The 19,516-nt window shown below is 37.3% G+C and overlaps 1 protein-coding gene across 1 annotated transcript in view; it reads left to right on the top strand.

Moving 5' to 3' along the window:
- Positions 1 to 1,309: 1,309 nt before the first annotated feature.
- LOC133979751 (phosphatidylethanolamine-binding protein 4) overlaps positions 1,310 to 19,516 on the top strand; it is a 56,219-nt gene continuing 38,012 nt past the window's right edge. The window contains exons 1-2 of the mRNA XM_062418345.1: positions 1,310 to 2,124; positions 3,560 to 3,663. Of these exons, the coding sequence (XP_062274329.1) occupies positions 3,586 to 3,663 (78 nt within the window). The 5' untranslated portion in view covers positions 1,310 to 2,124; positions 3,560 to 3,585. The remainder of the gene's footprint in view (positions 2,125 to 3,559; positions 3,664 to 19,516) is intronic.

Genomic DNA, 19,516 nt, shown 5'->3' with positions numbered 1-19,516 from the left:
GAATATTAATTGTGCTGGCCTCCAGTTAAATCTATTATATACTGTAGTATACATGCAAATTACAGGCAGTTCAAACAGACAGTTGATTAATAGTAAAATAGGATTACAGTTCAAAGTAAAGTAGACACATTTATATAAATAACAATACGAAGATTTATGGTACATCCATAAAACATCTCATTACTTTATCAAAACAGTAAAATAGGATCACAGCACTTTTGCAGCGTATGTTAAAGAGAGGCTTGCTTTAATCCTGCATATGATCGGTTATTTTTTTCCATATGGTTTTGTTACAGATATTTAGAGCCCAACAAATAGCTAAAATGATTAAGTGGTATGATTCAGTTCAGTGACAAAACCAATTTCTTGCTTGTATTAACTTTTGACCTAATAACTACACTGCATGAGCAGGGCTTGCAAAAATAGATGAAGTTTATTCATCGTCATTTAAAGTGTAAAATATAGATATGCGGTGGTTCTGGTGCTCTAAGCAGTAGCTTTAAATTATTCTCAATTACATTCACCTTTGTCATGTGCGAAACAAGCTGTCATTTTGAGCATCTTATTTGTTCAAAACTTTAGGCATACATGGTCAGACATTAGGGCCTTCAGGAGTATCGTACTCTTTGGTCACCTTCAGAGTATGTTTCTGAATGTTTTCATTTATTGACTATCTGACTAATAAGTAATAATGTCCATTTGTGACTCCACATAGTTTCTCATAGTAACAGTTTAACAGCAGGAGTGTCTATATTGTTTTGATTTGCCTTGATGGTGTGATTGATGAACATAGACGTGCATCTCATTCCTCAGTGCATTGCATCTATCAATGAATCTTCTGCTGATGTTTGACATCAACAACACCTCATGCCTTAATGTACAGTGTAGTGTATGGTATCGAATTTAAAGTAGTGTTACTGTGGTTACTAGTTTGTTTGCTAAATGTTAAGTTACCATGGTGCTCTCTAGGCTGTGCGTGTATTTGTAAATATGATCCATAATTTGGATGTAAAGCAATCAGCGTGCGTTTTGAGGAGTCCAATGAGTGTGCTTAAGTTTGAACACTGCGTAGGGTTTATGTCCTTATAAAGCTATAAACATGAAACTAATTGAAGACTCTGACCATCAAAGCCACAGTAGAGTAGACTAACTTAATGACTAATCATCAATTTGTGACATTAACCATCAAATGAATGCAGGGATTTCAAATTTGTTTAATTATTTTAAAGTTGCTGTTTGCTAATTAGCTCCAGTTTTGGAGTCTGTATAATTACAAAATGCTGAGACAGTGTGGCCATAGCAAGTTAGGTTGTAACTTAAAATTGTAAATATAAATCGTGTGATGACTTGCAATTCAAACTAGCAATTGATATGAGCTACTGCATAGTTTAACGTAGATACTGTTTTTTGTACTATGCATACTGAAATGTCTCACTTTGAAACTACAAACTTGCACTGCTTTGTAGCACCAGGTTCTATTCAAATCGCATTAGAGGGTATATCAACATCACTATAAGTACACAACATCAGGTAAATTAAAAAAAAATTTAAATGAATTAAAAGATTAGATCATAAATTACAAAGAAGTTGTCACTGGGGCCCTTTTCCATATGTTTGGGTGCTAATATCACCGCTGCAGAGAAGCACAAACCAAAGGGAGCTTTAGCAGCACCAGGATATATATATGCTGCACAATCACTACTGCATAGTTTAAGAGGCCTTGTTCAGAAATGGTTGAAAATTAAATTAAAAAATATATAAAAAAGGAAAACAAACTTGAATGTTTTCTCAGTGTTTGAAGCCTAGATGACATTTTCCTTAGTCATCAGGTATTTTTGTTCTTAAGAGCTGTTTTTATTGTTTAGGAGCTGTTAATATGAAATTCTGTAGCATGTGTTCTTGAAAAATGTGTAAATAATATTTACTAAATAAAAAAGGGGCAACGTGCAGTTTGTGTATCGCGCCGGTGTGTTATTTTAAAAAGGCCTTTTGGTTATGTCACATGAAACTTTTGCAGCCCTCATGCGTCAGTAGGATCCTGCAGTGCGCAGAGGCGGCAGCAGCTGAACCACAGAGAGAAACCTGCAGCAAAACACAACATAAATACACAACTTCTGAGCCATGGTAATGTATGAAAAATGAATATAGCTACCCCAATGTCAGTGTATGCAGTTTAATGTAATGTCAGCTCTTGGTAAGTTGTTACCTTGTCGACATGTAAAAATAATTAAACTGCATAAATATAAACAAGCTAAAGCGAGCGACGGAAACTTGAGCTACTGTTTACTTTTAAAAATGTCTTTCACGAGTCGAAAGAGAATTTTGTAGTTATAAAATACAGTTTGTTAACAGGAAATACCCTTTTGAGACGTTGTACTGCAGTGTCCTAATAATTGCACGCTACCTATTAGCCATTAAGGAAATAAAATGACGCATTAGCAGCAAGCGAGACCCTTTCTTCAGTGTAGCGCGTGCCCTTTCAGGTTGAGTTGGCTAATTATTGGATGGATATTTAAAAGCAAACTTGGACTCATTATGTGCAACGCTGCTGTTGTGTCACCTAGTATCTAGTCTGGGCGGAGTCAGCTGTCAAACTGGCAGTGCAGGTGGAATAGGTTTTACATGCATTTACACTCGCCATGACAGCACATAGCAACACTTTTTTTTAAAAGAAAAAAAGTCTGAAGTAAAGGTACCTCAAAGTTGTGGTTAAGCACTTGAGTAACATTTACTTCACATTTAAATTCCGTTTTATAACAGCAGTCAGGTGCCCATATGAACACAAAAAGAGGTTTTCCTCGCTGTTCGTACTGGCTATTGAAAGATTCCCTTTCAGGGTAAGTGATGGGGGCCAAAATCTGTGCAAAAATGTATTTAAAAGTATCTGATCGTGATATGAAGCTGCTACTTTAGTCAAATCAAGTAGATATCTTTAAACGTTATGGGTTTTTCAGTACCAAAGTCCCTCTTGTTACTACCACTTCAGCTCAACAGGGAAACACTGTCTGAGGAAATACACAGAGAAAATACAAAAAGGAGCTGTTATATTGTATGTCTGCTTTTATGTTGTCTCCCGAGCCGAAGACAAATTTCCACTTTGGTGGACAATAAAGCTTTATTGTATTCTATTCTATTCTATTATAAAATTTGATGCAAAAAGACTGTAAATTTGTCAGATGTCCACTTGACATGACCTAACTCAGATTGCTGAAGCCTTCAGATAAAGCTTCAGTTAAACTTTAAATACATTTTGTCACAAAAAATGTGGACACACTTTGGATTTTGACCTCTGTCACTTACAATGAAAGCACATTTGAGAGAGATCTGAACTGTCTATTAGATAAGACAGTTTTAAATAATGAGAGACTATTCTAAACCTGGTTTAAACAGACGTACTTTCATTTTAACTGTTATAGTGTAATTGGCTGATTTTGGACAGATGTTGCTTTGAAAAAGATCAATAATATTTAAAAATCTAACAGATTGAAAAATAATATTGTCTCAGTTACTATTGAAATGAAGTACTCCTTGCTTCTAACCCAACACTACTGTTCTTTAGGCAGGGCTGGCACCATTTCTGGTGTTATGTGCCTATGTTTTGGGGTTTTACCGTGTGGAAGCAGCACCAGATGCCCTGAGCTCTCTGAATTCCTCTTTTTGTCAGTAAGTAGGCCACAATGCCTCAGAGAGGTATTAGTGTACTAATAAATCATACAGAAAAATAAACATGGCAAATACAGAAAGACTGAAACTTGAATCATCACTAAAGCTAACTCCGTATTGCACTTCATCCCTTTTGCTCATGACTCAGAACATTTCACGTATAAATCCACTGACTTATATGAAGTCCAGTTTATTCATCATGAATAGTACCCAACCTGTGAAAACATGTTATATAATGTCTTCTATGTCTGTAGTGTTTTTGGAGCTTGATATATATAAGAGAGTAAAAGTCAGGATCCTTCTGCCTCTATTGCTTTGTTTTTTAAATTATTTTTATTTTTATTTTTGGTCAATAAAAAATCACAGGAGTGCCCCCTTTTAAAGAAGCTGACTGTAACCTTTAATCTTGATCCCAGGGTTTGAGCTTATTGACTTTGCCTTCAACACAGAATTCAGTACAGAATTGCATAGATTGAGTATTTTACTTCTCCTCAATTAAGTGGCGGTCTAGAGGTGATCTATCCAGAGCTGGACATCAACAATTGCCTCATAATTCCAAAGCACATGAAACTCAGAGACAAGGTCAGCACAGTTTGGAAATCCCCACAGATTAACTTCTCTGCAGCACATAAGGTAAGAGGTGCGTGTGTTTGTTGGATATCACAGTAATCAAAAACAGTTCTGATAGGCCTATACTTTTTGTTTTCACGTTTGTAGGGATATTATTCCCTACTACTCTGGGTTATTAACGGGAAGAGAATTAACAATTTTAACTTAATCAATACTGTCACAGAACATATATAAGTTGGTATTCATTGTTGGTACACATGTTTGCATTTTATTCCTTCTCTTGTATATAAACAGAAGCATATTTATCATACCTGAGCCAAAGACATCTGAAATGTGTCGTTTTGGGACATTTCTGTGAATTTTGTCTTTGTGTACTCAAACATGCATGTCTTTATTTTTAACACTAGAGTGCAGTAGTGGATAAATTAAGTAGCATCTCTATATCAACAGAACATTAGTTATTGTTGCAAGAAAACAAAACTACATGTTCACAACATTTTGCAAAATCGATGAATATAATCAAACATTTCAGTATCATTTTAAATATCAGTTCTCTAGTTTTGAGTATCTGTGGTACCCTCTTTTATTCTTATTTACCTATACTGAGATACAGTAATAATCCCTGTCACCAGAGAGTGGTGCTAGCACTTCATATTTGTAAGACCTTCAATAAGCGATTGTATTAAACCAAGGTACATTAATGTTGTATCTGCACTTGTAGTTTTTATTGTTCATAATGTCAGATAACATAAATTATACAGTTGGTAATACTGTCACTGCTTTTCAGTAACAAGTGCCTGATTTTGACTGGTAAATACTCAAATCTGTATTTCATACTAGTGATGCTTTAGACTATAAATCTCCATCCTCAATTATATGTCATTAAAAATTTGAGACTAAATTGCAGCAGACAACACACAAAGCTGTGTATACTTTAAAGGACCCATGTATGAACCTATACCCGCAATGATAACTAAGTATAACATGACTTATTTATGTAGCAATCTTAAGCATAACCCCAAAACAAAGCAGGATACAATAAACATATACATCAAAAATCTAAAGTAACTGCTGGTTGAAGTTTGACTGTAAACGTTTAGCTTCTGTACCAGGCTAGTTTTAAATTTGATTTAAAAAATAAAGAATATCAGTGTCACAATGATATTTGTCAATGATAAAACCAAGGTCATGATTACAGAAGAGGATGGAATTAACGTTTAAGCACCGTAAATACCCTTTATACCACATAAACTGAAAAGGTAAACAAGTTTGAAAATGGGTTGACATTACATGAAATATGCTTAAATGTCGTGTACTGTATTATGATAAAATACTTACTGTTGCCATGCCAGGTATAACATTATTACAGATATTCATTCAGATTATCTGTGTATTGTTCATTTGTTGGATCTTAGTCTGTGTAGTTTTCTTTTGTTGAGCAACAGATTGAGAGAGACGCAGCTCCCAAGCCACAGAACCCCTGCTGAAGTTGACAATGAAATTACATCTAGCGTACACCAAATCCTATATCTTTAAATTGAAAACTTAAATTGAAAGCCACCTCGATTTAGGAGGTAGTTTATGAATTCCACAGCTAAGCAGTCTAGCTTGAACATGATCTATCACCCTTCTCTTGCCCAAACTCCATTTGATCTATGGCCGTATTATCTGTAACGCTGTCTTACATGATTCTCTTTTATTGCCAGAATCAGTGTCAGACAGCAAAACAGATTACATGTTAGATTAAATCAATACAAACTTTATTTACTGGGCTTTGAAATGTAATTCTCCATTTCTCCTGACACTTAAGCAAATACGCTCTATTGAAGGCTCAGATTGTTGCCTGTGGTTCTGTGGTTGGTCTGCCAGTCCACCACGCTTTCTGTCACTGTGCCATGCTGCCAGCACTGCTGCTATTCTCTGCCACTCAGCCCTTGTACCCATGAGCAGCAATACAGAATAGTGGCCGCTCAGGCTAGAATCCACCCACTGTAACACCCACTTCATTACTGGGACGGGATGCATGCCTGCTGAGTAATTGTAATGGAGCGCAATGGGCAGTGGTCCCATAAACCCGCCTCTAAATAGGTACTCTTGACCAAAAACAAAAGCAAAGGGCCACAGAAACTGCAGATCTCTGTGTCCAAACTTCAGAGCAACGATTTACCACTTGGACGAATGTGTTATCAAAACATTTTAGAAATCCTAATGATATTCAAAAGCATCTACAGTTTGATGTATTGGCTAATGCACTGAAATAGAACAACTTGATCTGGCTACAGAGTTGGTCTCATAAGCAAAATTAATCAAGGTTGTTAGTGGACCAGACCTGACCTAATCCTTTCATGGGGAAAATGTTTAGAAATAATTTTAATAGGTTGGTATGCATGTATACAAGATTCATAGGAAGTCTGCTCTCCTTTACTTTATGTTTCATAAATATATTTACCTCTGAAACTTTGAAACTGTGGAAGAGGATTATGAAAACCAATACCATGACTGTACAATATACACCAAGAAAGTAGGAGATAGAAAGTTTTGTACTTTAGAATAAAGCTCATGTTGGACAGCAGTGTGTACCACAATTCTGCCTAAATATTATTATTTTATTTTTATATTATAATAACATTATTTTCTAAAACCCAAAAGTAAGTGATGTCCTTATACAAGAGTAGCAAATAATGTTCTACATATGTTTAAATGAGACCTATAACTGTTTAAAATGTAGTTGTGGTTGTAATATCCAAACATTATTTAACACAATCGCCTTATAATTAGTGTCTTTATGGAGGAGGTCATATTTAAGAATTACTTCTGTTTTGTATCATAATACTGATAGACATAAGGATACTGCGGTATGTAAACACCTTATTCAGTTTTCTTATCATGTGTACAATGTAGAATTCAGTAAAGTAAACATAATGATAAAGAATGCAATTATGGTCCATACATGCTGAAATAAATGTGAAAGTGTGACAGATGACAAATGTTAATAAAGCTCTTGACTTCCATTACCGAACATTAAATGTAGTAGTTAAATCCAGCAAAGCACTAAAAGTGTCCAGGCCGTCAGAAACCAAACTGAGTTCATCCTCAACACTTGAGGTAACTCAGTCAGTTTAGAAATGACAGCTCTGATGAATGTGGATGAGTTAAAGAAAAACCTGCAACCTCAGACACTCAGACATCTGGATAATTTTAGAATCAGGTTAACAGGGATATGAATGACCAGGTTTCTCATGTTTACATGTTCCATCGACACAACATACCCCAAATATGATCAAATATACAAAGATTCATGTAAATGTACTCATAGAAGCTTCTGTTAACTTAACTGTAATCAAGAATAAGTGTCAAAACAATCACATTAATTTGTAGAAGCCACGAATAAACGTGAATTCCGAAGTGACAGCATTTATTTGTTTTAACCTGCCTGTTGTCGTATTTGACATGCACACTGTAGAAATGACTTTTCGTGCCTTTGTGACAGCAGGATAATAATGATCCCAATACGTTTGTTTTTCCAAACCACCTCCTATTTCTGATCACTAGTGACAACATTAAGTAAGCATATTTGATAACTGATCTAGACAATGAGATTTTCTCATGTTTTAGATAGGCACAGGACAGAATTAAGGGGCCAAAGCTGTAATTGGATCTGAATTCACAAGATAAATAATAATTAAGCAGAAGTCACCAGTAAAAATCACATTCATAAATTTCTACCTTACACAATTTTGTGCATTAGACTGTACTGATATACTGTTGGTTATTGATATTAATTATAATAATGTTAAATAGAAATGCAGATTAATAGTGTAATTTATGATGAAAAAAGTCTCTAAATGTCGAATGTGTGACAACTTGTCCTGTTACAAATCGTCTCTCGTGGTGTTCCAGTTGAATGTCAGTATTTATTGCAAATCCTAAAATGCTTTTAGGAAATTTTGTTTCACAGAGAAGAAGAGCTGTGCGGGTTCCTGATGTTCACAGAAGCTCTTTGGAGAACCAGCTAACTTGGCTGGAAGACAAAAAACCTGTCAGATCAAGCTTTGCCTGCAGAGAATAATACAAGAATAGTGACAATTTGGAAGTCTCCAAAAATAAAATAACCAAAACACTCTGAATTGAAAAAGATGAAAAAAAGTGTATATTTGGCTGTGTGGCTTATCCAGATGAGCTTTTGGCACAACCAAAAAATGTTGAGGTGAGCTTTCATCTTTTTAACCCTTTGTAAAATTGTATGTGTGTTTAAGTGAGCTTTAAATGTACTATGTGTGTTTAAGTGAGCTTTAAATGTACTTTACAAACAGCCTGATTACAATTATTAAAGTTTGAACATATTTTTTTATTATAAGACAGTTTCATCTAGTGATGCTTATAGTTTAATACTTTAATAGATGGCAGTTATGAGATGTTTACGTATTTTACCTGGACACCAGTGCAACGTTTAGCACAATTAAGGCACCTCTGTGGAAAGTGAAGTCTGTAGTCTTTTCTTTAATTAACAAACTGATCACCTTATTATATAGGGGGGTGAGAGTAGCGTCTTAAACGCATCCTGCATGCTTACCTTTAACTTCCCAGTTAAGATCCCTGACATTAACATAGTCTACATATTATTTTAAATAATTATGTGCCTCTATTTTTTTTATACAACTTGCTCATCTTCCATTTATGTAGTAGGTGTAAACAGCACAGGCCACAGGAGCTATCTTTACCTCATAGTTACTCCAAAAAGTGGAGACAGTTTTGGATTTGTTTTCTTTTTTTTTCTTTCAGTAAGGACCATAGCCACAGGGCACATTCTTAGACATGGGGGATTTTAAAGCCTTGTTTTTGGGTAGACATTTCTTGCATCTGGTGGATGGAATGAGGGTTTAAACCATTACTGCGATTAGAGCTGCCTCACTATGATCTCTTGAGCTTGCTTACTGCTGCTAATAGCTGTTTCCTCTCTATTTCCCTCTATCTTTTTCTTTTTCGCTTTCTCTCTCTGTGAATGATTTTTATGCTTTGCTAAAACATGTGGGGGCGTTGAGAGAGGATTTAAATGCAACGATCCCCCTCCTCTTTTTTTGGTGAATCTCAGCGTTCTTTTCTGCAAGCCTCTGATGACGACAGGGCAGCTTTAAGCCTGGCAGTGCCCACGGCAGGCTGCCGTCTCAGCGCTGCCCACTCTCCTCTGTGTTGGCATGCTGGAGAAAGCGAGGGTGGGGTTCCTCTCTAGCAGACCCTGTCATTCCTAGGAAAGCCTACATGTCCACCCATGCAGGATTCCTGATAGGTCTTCATGTTGGGGATTTGAGAGCACAAAGATAGGGATTTTATTTTCAGTAGGCGATGGTCTTCGTTGTATGTATATTGTGTATATTTAGATCAACAGACAAGACACTTTCTTGAGCCTTTATACTGTATGACAGTGAGGGTCAACAAGTGAAGCATGTACTGTAATATCCATCTAATTGCATATTCTGTGTCATCAGGTGGGTGTTTTTGGCTCTGCTGGATTAAATCAGTGTGTTTGGCCGAGATTCAGGGAGTTTATTTCCTTAGCTAATGTTCCCCTTTGTCATTGTAACACCCCGTTAAGCTGACCCGTGTCCCGCTCTATTCAGTCATTGCCCATTACTACACAACATATATGATTAATGCTCGCTTCTGAAGAGGAAAGAATTACAACCCTCTGCTACTCGGAGTGCTGGATTGATTATGCATATTCAGTAGAATGAAGAGAAGCAATACAGCACCTAAGCCACCTTTCCACACAGAAGAATAATTAGCAGCTTGTATTGCATGTCTGTGACTTGTGGACCACTACAGGTGCAAGCAAAAGTATTAGGGCAGACTGTTGTGCCTCGAGGTTTCAGAGGCCAGAACCCAGGCCAAAGGGATATGTGCTAATGTGTATAAGTGAGCTTGCACATGAGTATTTTTTATTTTTTCCTATTTTTCAGCTCAGCTTTCTCAACCATTTCCTTTCTTCTTCATCTTCAAAATCATCTGTGTTTCCTCCCATCACATTCATTTATATACTGACACAGTCTGTTATATTTTTTGAAGCTACTCTTTTGTACCCTGTTGTTCAAGATGTATGTAACATTTGGTCTCAGAGCGTAGGCAGCAATACTTTTACTCTGTGGCTGTGAGTAAAATATGATTTCAATTACCATGAAAATGTATTGTATTATCAATGGGAGGATAAGAACAGATTAAGGAAGCTCTGGGATGCTCTTACAGTTGACAATGGTCAGGTTTTTATGTGAGCAGTGGTATTGGAGAAAATTCACAGTTTGACAAAAGCTCTGAGAAAAGGAGGTGGTTCCACATGTAAAGCCAACCAAACAGGACCCTGATGTGATGTGTGGACATTATTTCCAAAGGTCCACTTTTTATTTTTTTATTTTTTATTTTTTTACATACAGACTAATATTGAATGGACTGGATAATCCTGACATGTTGGAAAACTGCAGCCATCCATTCTTGGAAAATATAATATGCAAAGGCTGTTGGAATTGTGTGCAAATCCCAGCATGAGACCACACATGACAATTATGAAATTCATTAATTAGATTTAAATTTGCGAACGAAAAGTTCAGTACAGAGGCAATAGCAAAGACTTAGAGTAGCAGCCGGTCTTTAATAAAAATACCACCTGAACCTGTGCCTCCTGATTATTATTCAGTATTCACACAGAAATTCTATCTTGTCAGTTCATATACATTGACGGTGAGATCTGTTCAAACAGAGATTCATAATCTGCATGGGAAGTGCATCTGCTGCTGTGGATACTTAGACAAACATACAAGATTAAATTTCTATTTATATGAGCCACAGAAACCTAACATTTGCCTGGGAATCATTGTAAGATCTGGAGACGACTCAGTGGTACTTTTGCACAGTAAGAAACTACAGTACATTTTCTTAATGTGATCTGTCCAGAGGGGAGATGCATGTGTCCTCATGACAACTGAAAATGTCACCTTACAAAAATATCAAACTTCTCTATTCAGTTTTCATTTTGTCTTCTGATTTTTGTTTTTTGTATGAAGTGTCTTGGCCTCCGTTTTGCACTTCACACCTTTTCTCTATGTGAGGATGTTTCTTAACGACTGTTGTGACTGTTAGACTGTAGAATAACTCATCTCAACTTTTGTGAATTTAGACACTTCTCAGAACTTTGCGGACAAGATTACTGTGGTGCTTATGCTTAAAACTGAGGTAATTGACTTTATTTTCTTTGACAGCCTCTTTTCTTTTAGAACTAAGTAATCACAAAGTTTAAAGTGATGATGTGAAGTTTACTTAAGACCCAGATGCTTGGCTTAGTGGCATTTTGCCCAAAATGTTGTGTGCTTCTCATTTGTGGTCCGGCACAGGGTTTAGTTACAGTTGTGTCCCAATCCTCTGATTCACCTTCTTTAAGAACAGCTTCAGGGCTGCTCATAATTCTTAACTCTCCATAATGCCATCCCCTTCATCTCCCCAGTGGTCTTATTGTCTTAACTCTGGAAGAGTTGTGAGAAAGTGTAAGAAAAAAACAGGTTAATACACGTTTGGCACAGTAAAAGTAAAGTATAATTTCAAAGATACACTATTCAAGTTTTTCTTTGGGGAATGATTTCTGTTTCTCCCAACTTGTTCAGTTACATTTGACTGATGTTTGTGAAGTTAGTTTTTTTCTGTTTTTCAAGGTGTATTAGCTGTGATTCAATTTGCTTTTGACATTAAAAGAATAGTAGCAGCAGTGAGGTCCATTGATGTGTTGATTGATCTGAGAACAGGAGATGATAAAACTGCCTTCCTTGTCATTTTCCTGATCCTGTAGTTTGGAAGCAGAGAAAATGTTATGCAAATGATTTGTTAATCCCTTTACATTATTTGTTCCATTTCTCCCTTTCGTTTTCACACTAAATTTCTAGCACAGTGAGCTGACAGGCGGACACCCTCAGATTGCTAATTCGTAAGATAAAAAAAGTCAGCCGATCCATCTTGCATTTAGGATACACTGTACCTGCTTCAATTATTTAATTTGACTTGAAAGATTTACCTGAAAAATTTACAAGAAGGTCCTAAAACCCTTTCAAGTAGCTCACTTCAGGGATCTTAAACTTTAACCTCCTTCGCATTCTCTTTGTCTATTTTCTTACATGCTTTCACCAGCAGATTAGCAGTCTCTCAAGAAAAACATTGACCTGCACAATTAAGGCTATCATATAAGTATAAGCAGGATAAGACAGCTGAGTCTAAGCCGAGAGAGCAGTGGCACATGAAAATGTGACCAGTGTTTTTTCCATAGTTTTGTTGTCCCAAAGGTTGGTGTTAAAAATAATAAGAAAGAGGTGGGATGGTCTTAGATTCAAGAAGCTTAAAATGTAAAATCTCAAATAAGCCCAATTTTCCCTAGCCAATCGCGTTGCATTTTGGTGGGCTTGTGTTGATCGTCTCAACTGACTCACACACCGCCCCTCCCCAAATAAAAACACTAGAGATTTACGTGGCTTTTCAAAAAATGTATCTAGACATTTATCCAGCTTAATCTTCTTAACATATTAAAGTGATTTGCTTTACCCTGAAGTGGCTGAAGCTACGAGCTCACCGCCCCTCATGGCACTAAGACCTGAGAGGTATTGTGGACATCTTCCGCTCCTGAATAAGAAAGGTGGGCAGAAGTCAACCTGCTTCTCAGCTGTGAAGCTGTGACTGTCCCTGTTGTGCATCCATTTTATTTTTTTTTGTTCTGTTATTAGTCCAACTGTTGCACTCAGTCAGTGTTCTTAGGCACATTGCTCTGCCAGAACTGCCCACACTGTGGTGTGGAGGTTTGGAGCTCTCAGCTTTTGAGCTGAACTGAAAGAGCTCTCTCACAGAGTAGGTGTTGGCAGGATGCTTTGTTTCTTTCTCTGAATGTCATGAAAGGTATGGATAATGAGAAAACTGAAGCTGTTCTGCCCCTACAAATGTAGTTTGGTCTGTTTAAATTGTTTAACACATGTAATAGCACCACCCTGTGGTAATACAGGTACAAGGTTGTTTCTTATTAACTTTTTCACTTCCTGTGTGAGCCAGACTTTAGTAATCAGGAAACTGTAGTAAACTCACAGTTTGACCACATTTTAAGTAAACTTCATGAAAATAAACACCTTTGCCGTGAAGTTTTTGGTTAGCTGTCTGGATAGCTAGCATCTTCAGCTAACAAGCTCTAAACAGTGAAAAGACTGCAGCACAGTCATTGTGTGGAGTTACACAATCCCAAGAGCTAAGTGGCTAGCACAAAGGCATTCAGACAGCCTTCGTGCTAACTTAACTCTTAACTTCTGATGTTAAAAACATACACGGTCATAATGGAAGAATTTGACAACACAAACAAAGGAAATACAGATTGATCTGTAAGCTTACAGGAATCTCATTAATTGTCCATCTTCAAGGCTAACATAGCGGTTGCAATGGCAATAACAAAAGCTGAAGTGGCCAGCGTCCTTGCTAAATATCCCCACAGCAACCTAGTGACCTCTGGACCCACCGCATAGGATGACCAGCCAATGAACTAATGGGCAGGGAAAACGTCATTCCAATGTGCTTATGCTAGCTTAGACCTATCTGGTGGAGAAGATTTTGGCCTGCTAATCAAGAATCTAAAAAATGAAAAAAAATTCACATCCGCTCTGACGTTGACCTCTGGGAGTGGAGATACCTACCCTGAATGCAGCCCACCATCATACCAACCTTAAGCACATCACTGACAAAATACCACCCTTTGATCCGGACGCCAACATACGCCTATTCGGCAGAGATATCCTGGGGCTGCACAAGGTCCGTGATCAGATTAGTGATCCAGACAATGCACAGTTTGCTCAAAGGCTGGACACAGGATGGGTCATCATCAGCTACAGAACATCCATCCTAGAGAATGGTCGTGCAAACCATCTACAGTTGCGCAACAGCAAAATCAAAGTGAAGCACCTAGGCATCAACACGATCTAGCACCAACCTCCACATACAGCTCAACCATGCTCGTTGGAGAAAGCCTTGGGCCAAACCATCTTCACTCAAACTGCTGATGATCACAGATGGAGGACATGAGATTTCTTCAGATCATAGAGGCAAAGTTCTACAAGGACAGCTCCAACAGCTGGATTGGACCTCTATCTTTCTGGTTGCCGAGACAAGGTCTGCTCAACAATAGGAAACACATGACCACCTTGCGGTGCACACTCAAAAACTGACCGTAGAAGAAGTCCCACTTCCTAGAGTTCATGGAGACATGCTCAGCAGAGAGCACACAGAGGTTGCACTGCGTCTGCAACAAGAACAAGACACTGTAAACACAGTTCATTTGGCAAAATATATTATATAATATATTAATATAACCAGCAGGTTATATATATATTTTACTGTAGCTGAATAGCTATGTGCTAGCTCCACATTTACATGCTATCTGCCTGTACCCAGGCTAGACTTAACTGTATCTCTATCTGCAATAAACATAGAATAAGTAATGGTAAGTATCAGGTACTTACCATTACTTATTCTATGTTTATTGTTTAGTACTGTTTAATACTGTTTAATAGTCTGTTTATTATGCTTATAGACACACCATCTAAGATTCTCAAACTTCATGAAAATCAACTCCTTTGCTGTGAAGTTTTTTGGGAGTGTTTAACTGTCTGGATAGCTATTGTCATCAGCTGGGGAGCCCTACACAAAAGTATATAGATAGCATGATTTATCTGAATGCCAACTTCATGCCTGACTGCAGATGGGGAATTTTCAGATAGATGATGTGCTTAACCTTTTCTTCAGACGCAACACAAATCTGAGAATCAGTAGTGACGGTTACAATGTGTTTTTCTTAAAACACCATTTCACAGGCCAGGCAGCGTAAAGGTCTTGGTCAAATTAAAGTACTGCTAATGTTCTTATTTGGCATAATGCTCTATGGATGTGCTTCAGGGCATACATTTTGCCTGATTGCATCAGTAGAACTGTAAGTTTAAACTAGGGGACACTCATTGGAGCTGAAGCCTAAGTCCATTCATTGTCATCATGGTATTTAGCTTAATGTCTGTCAAAGTTAAATCAGAGATGATGGGGTCAAGGAAATGTGGCCATGCTACAAGCATAATTTATTTCAATTGCATTGGAGTTTGAATTTGAGTTTGCCTGAAAGATAGAGGTAGAGGCATTTTTTAAATTACTTTTTATATAAATTGAAATAAATTTTTATTGGTTTTCTTAATGCATAAATAATTTAATGTCAAATGGAATATGTTTTTTGTTATGGGCTGCTGTCCTGGCTACCTATTTAAGACACCATCATTCTGACAAGTGGAAGCAAATGCAGTGTATCACCTTTTGTGACATCAAAAGCACTTGGTTTGATGATGAAACTTCTTCTTTAGAGAATATTGAAATACAGCTTAAATTAGCAATGCATATTGCTTTGGTTTAGTTTTCTGTGGAGACATAAATGCATGTGATTGATAGCTTGTTTGCCACCTAGTTGTTTATGGCAACATTTTTTTTTTTTTTTGCAGTCTTTGATTACATTGTGGCTGCATTTTTCTCTTCATGAGAAGGCATCTACATCTGTCCACTGTGGCTCTACTTAAAGAGTAACTTATTACCCCCTTGAAAATATTGTCTTTGCTGGCCTCCTGCGGTTTAACTTCTCACCTCATTACAGGGATTTAAGTGTATTTCAGAACCCTGTGCCATTTGCTGAGTGGGATTGGTGATGATTATCTTCTATTTAATATTGAAGCTCACTGCACGGTGTGTATAGAGCTGAGTTGCAAAAGAATGACATTGGGAGTATTGTCACGAATGAACGATGAATTACATTTTTAAAAATGGATTAAAATATTGCTGCAAATGAATATGAATAAATGTTGTTTTTGTTTTTTTTTAAAACCTCTGATTTTCTCACAAATTGTACCCTGGTCACAGGTACAACGAAGCCCACTTGTGACCATACCAAGCAATGACAGATGAGTGGAAACTGCAACGATAAGCATGTGTTGCTGTAAGTTTGAAAATAACAATTTAATATGCTAATTGATTCCGTGAGATGTTGGAACTTAAGAGACATTTTTGCTTGAAAAAATAATCTACTAGTTGCTGATTCATTTATTACTGACCGAATAAACAATCAACTAATGGTTTCAGCTCTGGTTTCATTTAACTATTAAATTAATGTGCTAAGTGACAGAATAACCAATAACAATTAAATACAAAATAAACAAATAATGAAATAATTAATCTAATGTATTTTAAACTGTTGTGTATCACTAAATCCTCCACAGTTTATTGTTGGTAATGTATCAAATCTCAGAAGAATAAGTCTATGTCAAAGTCATTGATTCTGTATCACTTAGTTTGCTGTAACATACTGATAGTTTGCAAGAAGTCTATTTGCTGTTAACTAGACAGTATATTTTTAATTTAGGTTACGACAAATAACATTGTTAACAACCTGCTGACAAAGTGTGACAACACACAGCAATTATTTCCTGCTGAGAACATATATGCTGGTCCTATATGAGTTGTGCCATTGTTATTTCACGATGATGTGTTTCTATAAGTGTGTCCACTTATTGGATACCTCATGAAATGAAATTCAGTGTTTTGCTGTATCTCCTCTCTTACTCAAACTGTCAGGTATTTGACCTCTTGCACTTGGACTCAATGTCTGACAGGTGTTAAAATCATAGGCTGTCCATACAAAATGTTGTTGAACAGCTCTACACAGACGAGCACTTCAAACAAACTATGAGTGGTTGCTTCTTTTCATATCACAGAGAATAGAAGAAATTGATTGGAACTGGGAGGCTTAGGACTGGATTTTCCTCAACCATAATATTTTTCTTTAACAACTGCAGCTTAAATTTAGATTTTTTTTCTGGCTTTGTTTTTTATTTCTTTGTCCAAATCCTATCGAATGGTGCTTCAGGTTTTTCCTTGAGTAAAAAGTTGATATTGTTGTGGGGAGGGAGAAAGGACTTTTTCATGTGTGCAGGAATGTAGATTTCTTCCCCCCGTGAAATCCTAATTGTGCCTTGGAGGGCTGGTAGGGTATCTCTGCTCGGCTCAGCTCAACAGGATTTGTGTCTGTGTATGTTAGAGTATGTCTCTTAGCTTGAATGCGGATATAACCCTTTCATTGCACAAGCTGCTGATTTTTCATATTTGCCGATAGGCTGATCCTGTGCATCCATAGCTTTTTGTGGAAAACATTGAAAGTTTTTGTTTGGGGAGCCTTCATATTTACATTTTTTTTCTTAAATATTTGATATTTGTTAAGAGTTAATGAAAACAACACATGGACCTTTGTCTGTGGATCAACCATATTTGAAAATTAAGCTCTTGAGAACAGGTCTTATCAATAGTGCATGGTCAGATTGGCGATAGCCAGAGAATATATCTCAGGTCAAAACTATGTCTGTCCCGTGTGCTTCTTGAATTATTGCTGTGCATTTATCTATGCAAATCCAGGATAAGATCCTATCTGCCTGCAGCGACATATCCCCCTGGATTTGGTCTATATGAGTAAGGCAGGTTATGGTTGACAGTCAAAAAGGAATTGCAAGAACATATACGGGAAGATTATTGCTGTAGTCATTAATTGTTGCTTGAAAGGGGATTAGGATTACCAGTCCTATAGAACACTCTTAACACCTGTCCTTCCTCATATCTAACAATATTACTTCAGTTTTCCTTATTTCAGTATCAGTTCAAGTTGGCAAAATAAAAAAGGCTGATTTATTCAAATGAATCATCAACGCTGGAAATGATTCAATATGTGCCACATTCAGATGGGTGATATATTATTCCCTTGGGGAGAGGCAAAGATGGAGCTGTGGAGCTGTTTTATTTGTGTTGTCTTTATCAGTGTGTCAGGCAGAAAGGCTGAGCTTGTTCTCTATGAATGGACGAGCCCTTGAACCATAAACCTGTACCTCCTCTGATAACAGTTTCTGCATTGTGATATAAGTGCCATTCTCTGTGATGTCCTCTCTGACAGCGCTAAATATATCAACATACACAAAATGATCTGTCAGACGAATTATTTTATTCCAACCAGTTCTCCAAAACTAAGGATTTTCAGTCGTGCATGCACACTGTGTGTTTTTGAAGACACATTGTGGATTTTGTTAAGGATTCAAAGCAAAGCACAGTATTGTGGTTGCATTTTACCAAGCGTTGCTATTCATGCTTTTAATGTTTTGCCTTTAGGTGAACATTACATTTCTGTTTTTTCATACTTTTTGCTGCATATCGTTTAATGCTATTTCTGCTGCTGAGACCTCAGAGAGCACTGACGTCTGTGGTTTGCCACATCTTCTAAGGTGATAAGAGTGCTCCCTGAATTGCTCAGAGCCTGTGTGATGACATGGCCCTGATTGTCAGACGGGTGGGCTGGTGACACTGGAACACAGACGGTGCTTGTCTGTTTGAAATATTCTGTTTCAAGCTTCCAAGCCCTGGGCAGTCCTCTCTCCCAGTCTCCCAACACCCAGCTTCGCCCACTGAAACAAGAGTCTTCCATACTGGAAAATCCAGCCCTGTCAACTGGCAGTCTGGACTACGTTCAGCCAATACGCCAAGCACCCCCCACCACCACTTCTACCCCTTAATAGGCACTAGAGTTTGCCACCCCATGTAGATGCCTTTTGGTCGCCATCCATGGATGGCGTCAATAGCATCTTCCTACACAACAGTGACTGAACGGAGGGCACACGAAAATGTGGGAATAATTTACACTTTCTCACTGTACTACCATCAGAAACCATAATTAATCATGATAGAAAAAATGTGGAAGCCATCTTGGCTGGTGAAACACACAGTGCCTGTGAACAGCCCTGACACCTTTAACAGCTCTGATGGCCAAATAGGAATGGGTGTCAGAGTGCTTACAACTAAGCTCCCTTCATGGCAGTATGTATCCCATCATCTTCAGAATTGTGTCGGCTGCATGATGGTTCTTCGTGAAGTGTAAATGTTGTTATGTTTATATTTCTTTTAAATAAAGTGCTGTTGCAGGCACTATACAGTCTGAAAACCTCACAATGTGGCACCAAGTTTCAAATAGATGTAATAATGGTATTTTACTCTGCTTTCACTCATCAAAAAAATTGAGGAATTGGTTTCCAGAAGAATGAAAGAGTTGCCAAAATGAAATGTGATGACCCAGATAATGTTAGTTTTGTTAAAAACTTGTTTTTCAAAATGCAAACATACTGCCTTCAGAGCACACACACAGACCAAACCATGCTGACTTTTT

The sequence above is a fragment of the Scomber scombrus genome, chromosome 4 (genome assembly GCF_963691925.1).
Source record: "Scomber scombrus chromosome 4, fScoSco1.1, whole genome shotgun sequence".
Taxonomy (NCBI): domain Eukaryota; kingdom Metazoa; phylum Chordata; class Actinopteri; order Scombriformes; family Scombridae; genus Scomber; species Scomber scombrus.
The sequence above is the reverse complement of the archived record's forward strand: the minus strand, read 5'-3'. Positions and strand labels throughout refer to the sequence as shown.